This window comes from Panthera uncia, chromosome B4 (genome assembly GCF_023721935.1).
Source record: "Panthera uncia isolate 11264 chromosome B4, Puncia_PCG_1.0, whole genome shotgun sequence".
Taxonomy (NCBI): Eukaryota; Metazoa; Chordata; class Mammalia; order Carnivora; family Felidae; genus Panthera; species Panthera uncia.
Window position 1 is genome coordinate 78,213,767 of NC_064809.1, and position 13,417 is coordinate 78,227,183.

General features: G+C 53.2%; 1 protein-coding gene across 1 annotated transcript; it reads right to left on the reverse strand.

The window, feature by feature from the left end:
* Nucleotides 1-7,668: 7,668 nt before the first annotated feature.
* Nucleotides 7,669-9,942, reverse strand: GPR84 (G protein-coupled receptor 84). The gene is made up of 2 exons (XM_049625656.1): nt 9,845-9,942; nt 7,669-9,340 (listed from the first exon to the last, which is right to left on the reverse strand). The coding sequence occupies exon 2, from the start codon at nt 9,330-9,332 to the stop codon at nt 8,148-8,150; it is 1,185 nt and encodes a 394-aa protein (XP_049481613.1). The 5' UTR covers nt 9,333-9,340; nt 9,845-9,942; the 3' UTR covers nt 7,669-8,147.
* Between the last annotated feature and the right edge of the window lie 3,475 nt (nt 9,943-13,417).

The following is a 13,417-nucleotide window of genomic DNA, read 5'->3' on the forward strand; positions in this document are numbered from 1 at the left end:
GTGGCGATTCCCCATTCTTCTTCCCCCCCCTCCCCAAATGTCTATCCTCTACCCACCCCACTGAGCTCAGGCAGAGGGAGCCCCCCCACAGGGTGATTTAGTGCTACAGTCCCTCTTCCTCAAGTGCCCCCCTCCAGCTTCTCTCCCTTCCCCTGGTGCCCATGCCTCCCTCTTTTATCCCCCATGTCCTGCAGATGGCTTCCTGGTACAGACTCCTCCTCCTCCTCCTTCTCCTCCTCTCACCCTAGGGTGCTGGCATGTTTAAGCCCCAGCTCCTGGACTGGAGAATGAATGGGTGGGGCAGAGGTGACTGGCCTCTCTCTCACCCATGGGAGAGTGCATCAGCAGGGCCGAGGACAGCAGCGGCAGCCACAGCTGATGTCACTGGTGGGGAGGGGAGGTGTTAGGGGAGGAGGAGGTAAGTGGGGAGGGAACCGGCACTCCAAGACTGTCTGCAGGGGAAAAGAGGTCTGTGAGACCTTCTCAGGTAGGTGAGAGAACCCAGAACTGTGGCTGCCTGCTGGACCTCACATCTTTGTTTCTCTGGCTGAGTCTCCAGATCTAGCTGCTGGATCTGTGTCGCACTATGACTCAGTAGATGCCCCTCAGCTCCTCCTATTCACACTGACCCAAAATACACTTACAGGGAACCTTTAGTCCTTACCCTCCTCTCTTTAGTGTTTGCCCTTCTGCAGCTTTTCTCTCTTCCTTCTCATCTTTACTTTTCCTCCCTTAGTTGAGCTTGTCTCCTTGGTCATCTGGCTTCCCTGTCCCCCCTTCCACCCCATATCCTAACACAGTATGGTCCCAGACCTCCCACCAAAGCAGGCACTCATTCAGAGCCTCTACTCTGAGGCTCTGGGGTGGCAGTGAGGTAGTGGGGCTGAAGAGAAGCAGAGGCAGGATGGATGGAGAGTCCAAGGAAATCGGAGAGGCGGGAATAAGATCGAGAAGCACAACGAAAGAGAAAAATGACTGACAAAGAGGCAGAGTCTGAGAGTTAGCAGAAAGCCAGCATAAGGAACTGGGAGAGTGGGAGAAACCAGGAAAGAACAACCAGCCTGGGAGCCGAGAAACAGAATGGAGAGATGGAGATAGGAAAGTCACAGCAAGAGAAGACAGCTGGGGAGGGGCCAGCCAAGGGGCAGGCTGGCTCTCCTGGGCTCCGGCTCCCTCATGCTGATGGGTCATAAATCTTGGGTGTGTGTGCACACGAGTGTCTGTCTGTCTGTCTCAGTGTGTTGAGTGCACAGCACATTTGTGTAGGGGTCGGTGGTGGGGACAGGTTCTCATTCACCCATTTCTTTCAGCAGCCTCCTTCCTTGAAGAACCCCACAGCAACCCCCGTGTCCCGGTGTTTCTGATTTCCCGGGGGCCATTCCCAAGGTCCTTCCGCATCTTAAGAATCCTGGCTTTCTTGCTCAGAATGCTGGCCTGCTGGAATGTGCAGTCGGGATCGTAGCATCAAGAGGCCCCAACCCCTCACCGCCCACCCCCAGTGCCTGCTCACCAGCTGCTCCTGTCCATCTTCTCCCACTCTTGTGTCTCTCCCCCCTCCACCCCGACCCCTCCCCCAGCCTCTGACCCCCCAGCCGCCTGGGGCCCCGGGTTGGAGGGGAGACAAAGACAGGATTTATCATCAGGACAGAGAGGCAGCCAGAGCACAGGGCTGAGGGCAGTGGCTGACCTCCCTGGGATGGGAGGGAGTGTTTGGCCAGATGCTGGGAGGCTGGAAGCCTGGGTTCCGATGGCTTCGGCTCACAACCTCCAACTTTTCTCACTCCAGCCTTGCTCTCTCCCTTGTCCCTGCAGAGTTAGGAAACAGAGAGAGGATGGCCTCGGGGTGATTTTAGGTAGGCCTCTGAGGGAAAACCCGGGAAGAGGGAAGGGAGGAGACTGACATCTCAGGGTCATTCTCTTATGTGTACAGAGGAAGATTCGGGAACCAGAAGCAATCAGGCAGCAGTTCATTCCAGGACTAGAAAGGAGTTCAGGTGTACAACTGCAACCGATGAGATGCAGGCCTCTAATACAGAAGGACTTCTCCAGAACAGACCCTGATTGCCAGTAGAGAGAAAGAAAGGTCCTTCCAGGTCCTGGAAGATGGGAGATCCAGGCTTACCTGCAAGCGAGGGAAGACATGGATCCCCCCGAGGGTTATTAGCTCCAACCCCTCTGAGGAGACCTTCCTCCCTGAGATCCCCAACTGCCTCCTGAGAGGTCGTGAGGAGCAGCTGGATCCCGCCTTTACAATAAAGAGACTATTGGCCAGAAATCGTCTCTACTCAGCAGGCAGGGTATGTGGGCAAGGAGAGGGAACGGTATGATCCAGGAGTTTCCGAGAAACCAGCCCATGTATCTTTCCGTGGACAGCTCCTGCAGCTCCTCTAGCTGCCCTTGGAGGCCCACAAGACCGTCTAGCACCTCAGTGCGTCCGAGGGCTCCACAAACCCAACTCTGAAGCTCTTGCACCCATTCCAGCTCCTGGCACCCGATATCCTGCTTCCTGCCTCTTTACCCTCCTGTCCTGGGAGAAGGCCGCCAGAGTTATCCCCAAGTGAGAAGAGGCTGGGAGGAAGAGAAACTGAGGCAACTGGGCGTTTCCAGCCTCCTGGCCTCTCACCACAATCCCACCAACCCATTCCCACCCGGGATTTGGTGAAGGAGACCTTCTCGCAGTTTCCTTCTACAAGCTGAAATCACTGTCTCAATTCCTGTGGAAAGCCACACATTTGGAAATTTTAGTGGCAAAGGGTCGTGGATTGGGAGAGGACAAAAGAAGTGGGGTGGGGGATGGCGGATGGTGCAGGTTGAGGGGAAAAAAAAACAGGAAAAGGGAAAAGAGAGCATCTCGTTTTTCCTCACTCCCCCTTCCCCCAATTGAGAAGGCAGATTTACAGCCTTGGTTTGGGGGGGGTGGGTAGTGAGCATAAGGAAGACAGATCTGCAGTTCTGCCCTCTGAGTGTCTGGGTACTTAGCTTTAACTCCCCCATTAGCATCAATCCCCATCTTGCTGCCCATCCGTCTTCTGACATCAGCTCCTTCCCCTTTCTGTAGCCCAGGCTTTCTGACCCTAAGTGGCTCTTAAAGGGCCAGTCTAGACCCTTCTCTCCCTCCCTTTTCCCACTCCACGCAGCAGAGTCTAGTGTGTGCGCTTTTGTGCACACACGGTGGCCATCCTTACTAAAGCCACAGTGGATGGAGGGCACAGTGTTGTGTGTGTGTGTTTGGGGGGGGGCACCTCTTCTCCAGCTCTCTCTGTTCTCTTTAGATACTCCCCCACCCCCCATATTACTGACCTCTATCTTTGTTCACTACTTATCCAAGCCCAGAGTCAGAGCCCTTCTGACTGGGCTGGGGGTCACAAACACATGGTCCTTGGAGCTAAGGGGCTGGAGAAGGTATGTGGATCACAGGACAGATCCTCTCCCTCCCTCATTTCCTGGAGGCCCAGGGTAGGGAGTATCAAGGACTACTGGCTGTTTTTAATTCTCAGCCAGCAGTGGGGGTGGACAGGTTGGGGGCTGAGACTCCTAGGAGATGCCCTGAGCCCCACATTCCTAGCCTCCTTTCCCAGGGACCCAGGCTGTGGTCTGGGGTCGGGGAGAGGGGGGATTTCAAATCTTCCTCTCCCTGTGAGGGACGTGAATTGCCAGAGAAACCTGCCTGTGAATTTCCTGGCTCCTCTCCTCCATTTCTCAGCAACTGAGCTTAGGGGGGCAGAGGGGAAACTGGCTTCTCCCCACTTCTCTCCATCTTCTGCAGAAATGCTGTAACTGCACTCCAGGGGCTATAAGAATGCCAGGACACTTGGAAAGTTCCTCCCCCATCTGCCTTCAATCCTTTCTGCTGCAAAGATCTGCAGTCCTCTGAGGGGCTCTCCAGGGCAGTCCAGACCCCCTTCCTGATATCTGAAACCCATTCCCCACCTCCCTCGGCGCTCCCTTCTCTGGCTCAGGATGAGAGGGAATTGGTGGGTGGGGGCCTTGGGAAAGTGGCCACGCTAAAAATAGGAGCCCCCAGCTGCACCCCCCCATGGCCCCTTATTTATCACCTTGCAAACCTCACTCTCAAAGAAGCATAAATATTCCTAATTCCTGAAGGCCAGCCCTGAACTCATAAATTTAACTGGGGAGGTGGGCAAGGGGGAGGAGTGAGGTGTAGGGAAAGGGGAGCCCACCGCAGCCTTGAGGTAGAACGTCTCCTGGGGGAGGCGTGGGACTTGCCCTCCACCCCCCCCATCCCCCGCCCCCTTGCAGGCGCCTATGGGTCTTTCTAGAGAGGAGGAGTAGGCTTCTCTCAGTCGTTCCTCTGGGGATTCGGCTTCTCTCACTACACCCCACCCCCCACCCCATAAAAACCAACCTTAGCTCTGTCTTCTCTATTAGTTCTCCATCCTTCTCTCCAGTTTCTTCCCCGTTACTTTTCAGTTCTCTTTCCCTGCCCCTCTCTCTCCCCTCTCTTACTGCACCTTTGCTCCTCTAAGCCTCTGCCTCTTCAGAGCTATTGTCTGAAGGGAAATTTCAGTCTCTTATGCAGCAGTCTGGATAGTGAGGTTTGAAAATAAGTCTCTCAGTTCCCGGATCTCCCCCCCTCCCACCGCTCTGCCGCCCCCCGCGCCCCCCCCCCACCCGCTTCAGCCCCGTTGCCCCTTCAAATGCGCCCTCTTTTCAGCCCTTCCTTTTTTCTCCTCAGAGCCCCTTCTTTCTGTCCCTCAGTCTCCCCTTTCTCCCCAGCCTTCCTTTTATTCCCGTCACCCCTTTCATCCCCTCAGTTTCCCGCTTCACTCTTCAGTTCATTCTCTCTCCCTTCTCAATCTTCTCTCCCTACTCTACGCTCACCCCACCCCTACCCCTCAGATTCGCACCCCCCCCCCGCCTATATTTACCCCTCCAGACCCCATCCTCTGCTGGGGATCCCCCCCACCACCATCACCACACCCCAATTCTCCTCCCCGGGGGATGAAAGAGCAGAGAGGAGGGGGGGCTCGAGGAACAGGTACAGTGAGTGCGGTTCCTCGAGGGGAGGAGAGCAAGGGGAGCAAGCAGAGGAGAGGGAGACCAAAGCTTTGGCGAGGGGAGGGGCATCCTGACTCCCCAGCTGCGCCCCCCTCTTCCCCGAAGCCACCGAGCCATAAATCAGGGCCAAGGCTGTTTGGCCAATGGTGGAGTGACTCGTAAATCGGCCTGTCAAGCTCAGCCAATGAGAGGAGGCGTTAAATCAAGTCCTGTCAGCACTTGGCCAATGAGAAGCCCTGGGCTGACCATAAATCTGCCGGTGAGAGACAGCGAAAGAGAGAGAGCGTGCGAGCGAGCGAGCGCTGCCCGGGCGGGGGACTGGGGAGGGGGCGCGGGGAGAGCGGGGAGGGGCGACGGGGAGAGAGCGAGGAGGGAGAGAGGAGTTGAGGAGAAAAAAGGCGATAAAGGAGGTACCAGAGACGAAGACAGCCTACAGGAGAGACGGACAGATGCAGAGAGACAAAGAGAAGCCGAGAGAGATAGCGTCAGGAAGTCAGCGATTAGAGATCCGGCTCGCGCGGGGGACTGACAGAGATAAAGAGACCAAGAGAGACAGACACTGACTCCCACTCATGAGGGCCCCCAAGTGCACACACTTCCCCGAGACACGCGTGAGCGCCGCCCCACGAAGGACCTCGCGCGTGGACACGGACGCGCCACGCACACCCGCATGAGAAAGCCTGAGAGACCTGTTTGCTTTTCCTCCGCCTCTTTTTCCTCACTAAGTTGTTTGTTGAAACTAGAGGCGGGTGGGGGCGGGGAGGGCGTCGAGGGTGAGAGAGGAGGGGGTTGTATTCCTGCTAATATCTGGCCTCTCTGGTCTCAGACTCCAGGGTTTCCTCCTGTGCCCCGTGAGTCATTTTTTCCCAGCGACTGAGAATTGGGAAGTCCCTCCTTAGGTCTAACTTCAGTCTCTGTTGCTGCTCCTTTCTACTTGCCAACGCTTGTGAACTGCCTTCAAGGAATATGAAAAGTGAACCCTTTTACAGACCTTCAGAGAATTGCCAGCTTCCAGAATCTTAGAAGGGTGGGGCAGGAAGCACTTTTAGGAATTATCTGGTAACTTGATTCTAGTTTTAGGAAGGCAGCTGTCCTGTAGTGGTTAGACATGTGGGCTGAAGCGAGACTCTCTGCCCTCAAGTCATGGTCATACTACTTCCCAGCTGGACAAATTGCTTGAACTATTTGTGCTCCGATTTGTTCACTTGTGAGAATGAGATTGTAATAGATACTTAATGGTAAAATTTGTACGAATTACATGAAAGAATATATTTACAGGGTTTAGGACAGCACGGGGCACATGGTAAGACTGCGCCCCACCCCCAACTTTGCACCCGAGATAAAGCCTGTGGTTCCGGTGGTCCAGGGTCCTGCTCACCTTCACAGAGCTAATTATCAGAGAGCCTTGGCGAGAACCCTTGTCTCTACATTCCCAAGCTGATGTTCTTTATTGGTCCTGCTGTTCACCCCACCTGTCTGGGCCCCTGCCTCAGCACCCTGAACTTGACTCAGTTTTGAGGCTGCTGTGATCTTTGTTCTTTGGAAGAAGAACTCTCAGAAACACGTGTTCTGTGTTAGGACACAGGATTCCTGGGACTTGGAAGTGGGTTGAATGTGAGGACATTGATCTGTCCACCTTGACCTATGGTTCTTTCTGCGCTCGTCTGAATCCCTCTGGACTTCACTTTGTTCCCTCCAAACCGTGGACTTGGGAGCAGGGAGGGGACAGCGTGTAGCCAGAGCAGCGGTACTGTCTACATGACTCTTATATTCCAGTGCTTGCCCAGTGCCCACCTGCTCCCCCCATTTCCAACCAAATAGACAAGAAATATCTCATGAGTAATCATAAATGTCTAATTCTTTACTTTCCCGCCTAAGCTTTGGAGGGAGGGGGGAAAGGGGTGCAGATCTCTGGGTCTTTGCCCTTGCTGGCTGGGTGGGAGGCGGTCTGTGGCCTCCCGGTCCCTCTGACACCTTCGGTCCTCAACAAGGAAACACAGAGAACCAGCGTCACCTGGTGGCCACAGGTGCTTTCTTTAAGTTCACACGGGTGCTGACTAGGGTGACAGGATGTTGGTCGTGCTAGAGGAAGGGAACATGGTTTCCCCTCAGCTGGACCCCTGAGCCCTGTTAACTAGAGTCTCTGTTCTGCTCTCATAACCCAGGATGACAAGAACAAGTCAGGGGGAAGTGAGGGGCCAGGACTTCAGTTGATTTAGGTCTGACTGGTGTCACTGCTAGGGCAGCCGGAACCCCTCTCTGCCATTGCCTCAGCTAAGCTCAGTTCATGTCCACGGAGCAGGGATCCTCTCCCATGACCATTCTCTTCGGCTAGGGCAAGGGCCAGGGCGTTGGACTCACAGGAGTGTGGCTATCAAAGCTGGATTACAGGGTGCCTGGGTGGCTCAGTCGGTTGAGCTTCCGACCTCGGCTCAGGTCATGATCTCCCGGAATGTGAGTTCGAGCCCCACGTGGGGCTCCGTGCTGACAGCTCAGAGCCTGGAGACTGCTTCGGATTCTGTGTCTCCCTCTCTCTGACCCTCCCCCGTTCGTGCTCTGTCTCTCTCTGTCTCAAAAATAAATAAACATTAAAAAAAAAAAAGCTGGATTACAAAACTTTTCTGAGCTAAATAAACCTGTTTGCGGGGATTAGGGGACTGGGGGCGCCGATCCTGGCAGTAGTAGTTAGGGACAGGAGCCATTTCTGGGAAGTTAAATGAAAAGACAGGTGGATCCTCTTAAACCAACTCACATGTTTTATGCCCGTAAACCCCTCAGCTGAAGGCTGTGTCCTAGGTCCTTTGCTTCCCAACCTTGCCGTGACCTAGGTTACCCAAACCCTCAACTGTTAGTTTCCAGCTGCACACCGGTCCTGGCCTATTATTCCCCAAAGACCACATCTGAGCCCTAGAAGGATAGAATTCATTTATTAATAATTAATAATGCATCTTGGGCAGCCTCGAGCTGAAGCATCGATCAAGGGATGGAGAAGCCTGGTTTGGGGATGGGGGAAGTTGTCTGTGAAAATGCCCACAGGCTTTCCTTTCGTCTGCTCCCCTACCAGCTGGCCACTTTAGCTCTGTTCTGGAGGAGACAGTGCTGGATCCTGGTGACTGGGGAACACAGTTCTAACGGAGCCTACGGAAACTCTGGGGCCCTCGTCTTAGGATGGAGCCATAGGCTTGGCGGAACTGACGGTTCATGGCTGCATAGAGCACAGGGTTGATGCAACCGTTGAGCCAGGTGAGGTTGGCAGCGAGCATGTGGACAACCCGAGGAGCGCGGACCCTGGCATCCAGGATGTTGAGCAGCAAGAAGGGGATGTAGCTCAGAGCGAAGCAGAGGAACACAGCGAAACACATCCGGGTCACCTTCCCAAACTCTGACGGAGAGTCCTGAGTTCTTTGGGCTCTTTTGGTCGGCCTGCTCTTGGCAAGTGCTTCTGGATGGCTTTTCTCTGCCGCCTGCTGACCTACCTCCCTGCTGGGATGGTCCTCCACCTCTGATGAGTCCCCTTCCAGGGTCTGGGTGGTGGCAGCACTGACCGGCTCAGACGAAATCCCCTCACTGGGCCTTCCTGACGCCCGCCCGCTGTCCAGCTCCTGGAAACGACCAGGTGTGGCCTCATCTGTCCCAGCCACATGGTTGGAGTGGATACTTGACTGCTTATACTGATCCAGCGCCTGTGCTGCTCGCTTCACTTGCCGGTGGATGAGCCAGTAGAAGATGCCGACGCTGCTGAGCCCCAGCACAAAGTAGATGCCCATGAGGATGGTGGTGTAGGGCCGGCCTCGGATGCGGTCAAAGCTGCAGGTGCAGACTACAGGCACCAGGATATAGATACGCCAGAGAGGGGCGAAGCTGGCCACGCCTACCACCCAGGTACTCACCAGTGCCAGCACCATCCCCTTGGCACTGAAAACTCGGGGAAAGAGCTTAGGGTGGGCAATGAGGAGGTAGCGTGCCAGGGCAATAAGGCAGAGGGTCAGGATGGAGACGGAGTTGGATGCAAAGAGGAGGAGTCCAAAGACCCTGCAGAAGGTGGCGCCGGTGCGCCAGTGCAGGTGGAGGTAGGTGTCCACAGAGAAGGGCTGGAGAAGGGTGCAGTACAACAGATCGGCCACTGTGAGGTTGGCGATGAGCAGGTTGAAGCGGGTGCGGAGCTTGGGCTGGATGGCCAAGGCCAGCAGGGTGAGGACGTTGCCCACGGTGCCTGTGACAGCTACCACCACCCCCCAGCTAACTGCAACATAACGATAGCCCAGTACGGACTCATGGTAGCAGGAGAAGTTGGCTTCGGAGGTGTTCCACATGATGGAGGCTGAAGAGGAGAGTGCGAGGGAAAGAAGGAGTCAGAACCTCGCCTTGAACTTAGGTCTCTTGGACGGCTCTGGGGCCCTGGACACCTGAGCTTTTTCACAAGCTTGCCAGCCTCCTGAGCCATTCCCAGGCCTCTTCATCCCCAACCTTTCCTGAGATCCCCAACCCCCCCTCCTTCGGCTCTCTCAGTCCTCTCCCATTCTCAAAGATTTCCCCCAAATTCTTCTCTAAATATCTTTTGGTGTCCGCCCGCTCCAAACTCCAGGCCTCTTCAATATCCATCCAGATGTTCTCAGTAACCTCAGTGCCCTCTGACTTTTTAATCTTTTCTCTTTCCCCTAAGACCACCCAGGAATTCCCTACCTCTATTCAGGATGCTACTGGTCCCCTCTGCCCTTGTCTGCTACACAAGACTCAGGTCTTGTTGTTTCGTTTTGTTTTTTTCATCATCCGGGAGATGAGGAGACAGAGAGAGTAAAAGTACACCCACCACAAAAGTACTCACCTGAGTCTCCCAGCCTTCAATTCTCACTCCAGTGGAAGAAGTCCAACTCACTTGAGTAGTCTTTTCTGGTGGGCGGTCAGGCTCCAGGACATGGTCGTGTGTCTCCTATTAATAAACGAGACTGAACGGATAAGAAACTCCCCAGTTTCTCAACCTCAGCCACTTCCTCCCTTCTCTTCAGTCCTACTCATTTTGTTTTGGCTAGTGCAATCTGGGCTTCTCTGGTGAAAATCCCCTGCTACTTACATCAAAGCTGTTTCGCTCCTTGCTAAAGACGAAGGTGTTTCTCTCCCCTCTTTGCATAGCAGGACACCTACAAGTTCATGGCCAAGAATTGTCTGGACAGGGAGACAGGCCATCAGAAGGCCTGGGCCACTTCTCTAGGGGCCAAGGAGAAGACCAAGTTCCAGGAGCAATTCTGGACGCCCCGGAAGCCTTGCGTTTGTCAGGAAGGAGCACTGCCTTTCTTCTCTCCAGGACTCAGAGACGGTTCAAATCAGGGGGGTCCCATGTGATACCCTAACACATCTGATAAAAGGAGCCAGGTGAAAAAAGGTGAGAAAAGAAGTATTCTGGCTTCATTCCCTACAGGAGCACAGGCCGCCGTTCAATCGTTCATTCATTCATCTGTTCACGCAACAAACACGTGCTGAGGGCCTACTATGCACAAGATTCTGAGATAGACTCTAGGGATACAAGAAGTTGTGACACATGGGCTTGCACATAGTCTAGCAAGGGACACAGATATATAGATATATAAATGCTTAATTGATTCTCTAAGGGGTCAGCAAACTTTGGCTTATGGACCAAATCTGGGCTGCCATCGGTTTTGTTTTTGCTTTTGTTTTTTTTGTTTTTTTGTTTTAAACATTTATTTATTTTTGAGACAGAGAGAGACAGAGCATGAACAGGGGAGGGTCAGAGAGAGAGGGAGACACAGAATCTGAAACAGGCTCAGGCTCTGAACTGTCAGCACAGAGCCCAACGCGGGGCTTGGACTCACAGACCGCGAGATCATGACCTGAGCCGAAGTCAGACGTTTAACCGACTGAGCCACCTGGGCGTCCCTGTTTTTGTTTTTTTAAGTAAGCTCTATGCCCAGTGTGGGGCTTGAATTCATGACCCCTGAGAGCAAGAGTGGCATGTTCTGACTAAGCCAGCCTGGCGCCCCCACATCTGTTTTTTTTTAATGTTTGTTTATTTACTTATTTTTTTATTTTATTAAAAAATTTTTCTTATATTTATTTATCTTTGAGAGACAGAGAACAAGTGGGGGAGGGGAAGGGAGAGAAGGAGACACAGAATCTGAAGCAGGCTCCAGGCTCTGAGCTGTCAGCACAGAGCCAGACGCGGGACTCAAACTCACAAGCCATGAGATCATGACCTGAGCCGAAGCCGGACGCTTAACTGACTGGGCCACCCAGGTTCCCCAGTTTATTTACTTATTTTTGAGAGAGAGAGAGAGAGAGAAAGAGAGAGAGAGAGCGCCAGCATGGGGAGAGGCAGAAAAAGAGGGAGAGAGAGAGAATCCCAAGCAGGCTCCCTGCTGTCAGTGCAGACAGGGCTCAATCCCATGGACTGTGAGATCATGACCTGAACCGAAATCAAGACTGACTTGAGCTACCCAGGCACGCTGCCCGCCCCACCACCATCTGTTTTTGTAGGGGCCATGAGCCAAGAATGTTTTGTTCCCCCACTTTCAAATGGTTTCATTTTAAATGGTTGTATAAGTACCTACATAATACCCTCCCTCAGTTTTGCCTCTTGGCCTGCACAACCTATAATATTTACTGTCTGGCCACTTAAGAAAAAGTTTACCAACCCTTACTCTAAAGGGTAGCAGCGACTTAAAGGAGCGAAATCGCCAAGGAGAAGGTCAGGAAAGGGTTCACAGAGAGATAGCTGGCCTGGGTTTTGAATAATGAACAGTTTTTTTGGAGGGAGGTAAGTAGAAGGACATTCGGGGCAAAGGGAACAGGATGCATAGAGTCGCAGAGGTTTAGGTAGAGGTGAACAAATACTGGGAGGTAGGGAGCAACAGAGAAGATCCTGGACAAGTGAACAGGACGGGGGTGGAGGAAGTCCTTGTGCATCGTGTGAGGAGCTGGGGTTGTATCCTGGAGGCCATAGGGAGGTTTGCACTCACGAAGCTGTGAGTAAGGAGTGAAAGCGTGCAGGCCAGCAGTGAGAGAGACCAGTAAAGAGGCACCAGTTCAGACAGGATCGAGGCAGAGCCTGAGCTGGGGCCAGGGCTAGCTTCAAAGACATGCCACATGTGTGATCACACGGGGCCCTGCACTTACAAGGGGCTGGGGTTGGCTTAACACTCCACACTGTCTTAAGATCCATTTTGAACAAGAAGTCCTGCTTTTTCCTCTTGCACTGGGACCACGAGCTCTGCAGCCAGTCCTGGTTAGGGCAGTGGCTGTGGGTATACAGAACAATGATCAGGATCCATGGGTCAGTAAGAAGTCAAATTAACCCAGTAAGAGGATTTATTTAGTGCTTTAGTGGATGAAGGGTTAGGAAGAGGGAAGACTAGGCTGATTCCCAGTTTTCCCAGTGGCTGGTGGTGCTTTGCATCAGGAAGATAGGGAATAAATAGGCATAGCAGCAGGCTTAGGGAACGGGGTGAATCATGAATTCAGTTTTAAACCAGGCTAGAGGTATGTATCTCAGCCCTCCTCACTCTAGTCTCTTCTAGCCTCCATCTCTATCCCCACGTGTGATCCAGCCCCTGCTTTTCTCCACCCTCTTTCTTATAGGACCACTCTTGCCTCTTGGACTTGGACTTCTGGATCTCCAGTCTCTGCTTTTTTTTTTTTTTTTAAGCTAGATGGCCTGAAAAAACAAAACACAAACACCTAACCATCCTAAACTTGTTGGATTCCATTTCTAAACCCACAGTGAACTCCCACCCCCAACTTCATAGCTGACAAACCCAGGAGGCCCCTATTTCCCTTTCCTTCTCTCTCTCTTTTTTTAATATTTTTAAGTTTGTTTACTTATTTATTTTTTATTTATTTTTTTTTAACATTTATTTATTTTTGAGACAGAGAGAGACAGAGCATGAGCAGGGGATGGTCAGAGAGAGAGGGAGACACAGAATCCGAAACAGGCTCCAGGCTCTGAGCTGTCAGCCCAGAGCCCGATGCGGGGCTCGAACTCACGGACCGCGAGATCATGACCTGAGCCGAAGTCGGACGCCCAACTGACTGAGCCACCCAGGCGCCCCATACTTATTTATTTTTTAAAAATGTCCATTTATTTTGAGAGAGAGAGTGAATGAGCAGGGGAGAGGCAGAGGGAGAGAGAGACTCCCTAGCAGGATCCATGCACAGTGCCCAATGCAGGGCTCTATCTCACAGACCCTGAGATCATGACCTAAGCCGAAATCAAGAGTCAGATGTGTGCTTGGGGTGCCTGGGTGGCTCAACAGGTTAAGCATCTGACTTCGACTCAGGTCGACTTAGGCTCAGGTCATGATCTCACAGTTTGTGAGTTGGAGCCCCACATCCGGCTCTCTGCTGTCAGCACAGAGCCTGCTATGGCTCCTGTGCACCCACTGCCCCC

Coding starts and splice junctions, on each gene's coding strand:
- GPR84 (XM_049625656.1), bottom strand. CDS start 9,332: ATGTGGAACACCTCCGAAGCCAACTTCTCCTGCTACCATGAGTCCGTA.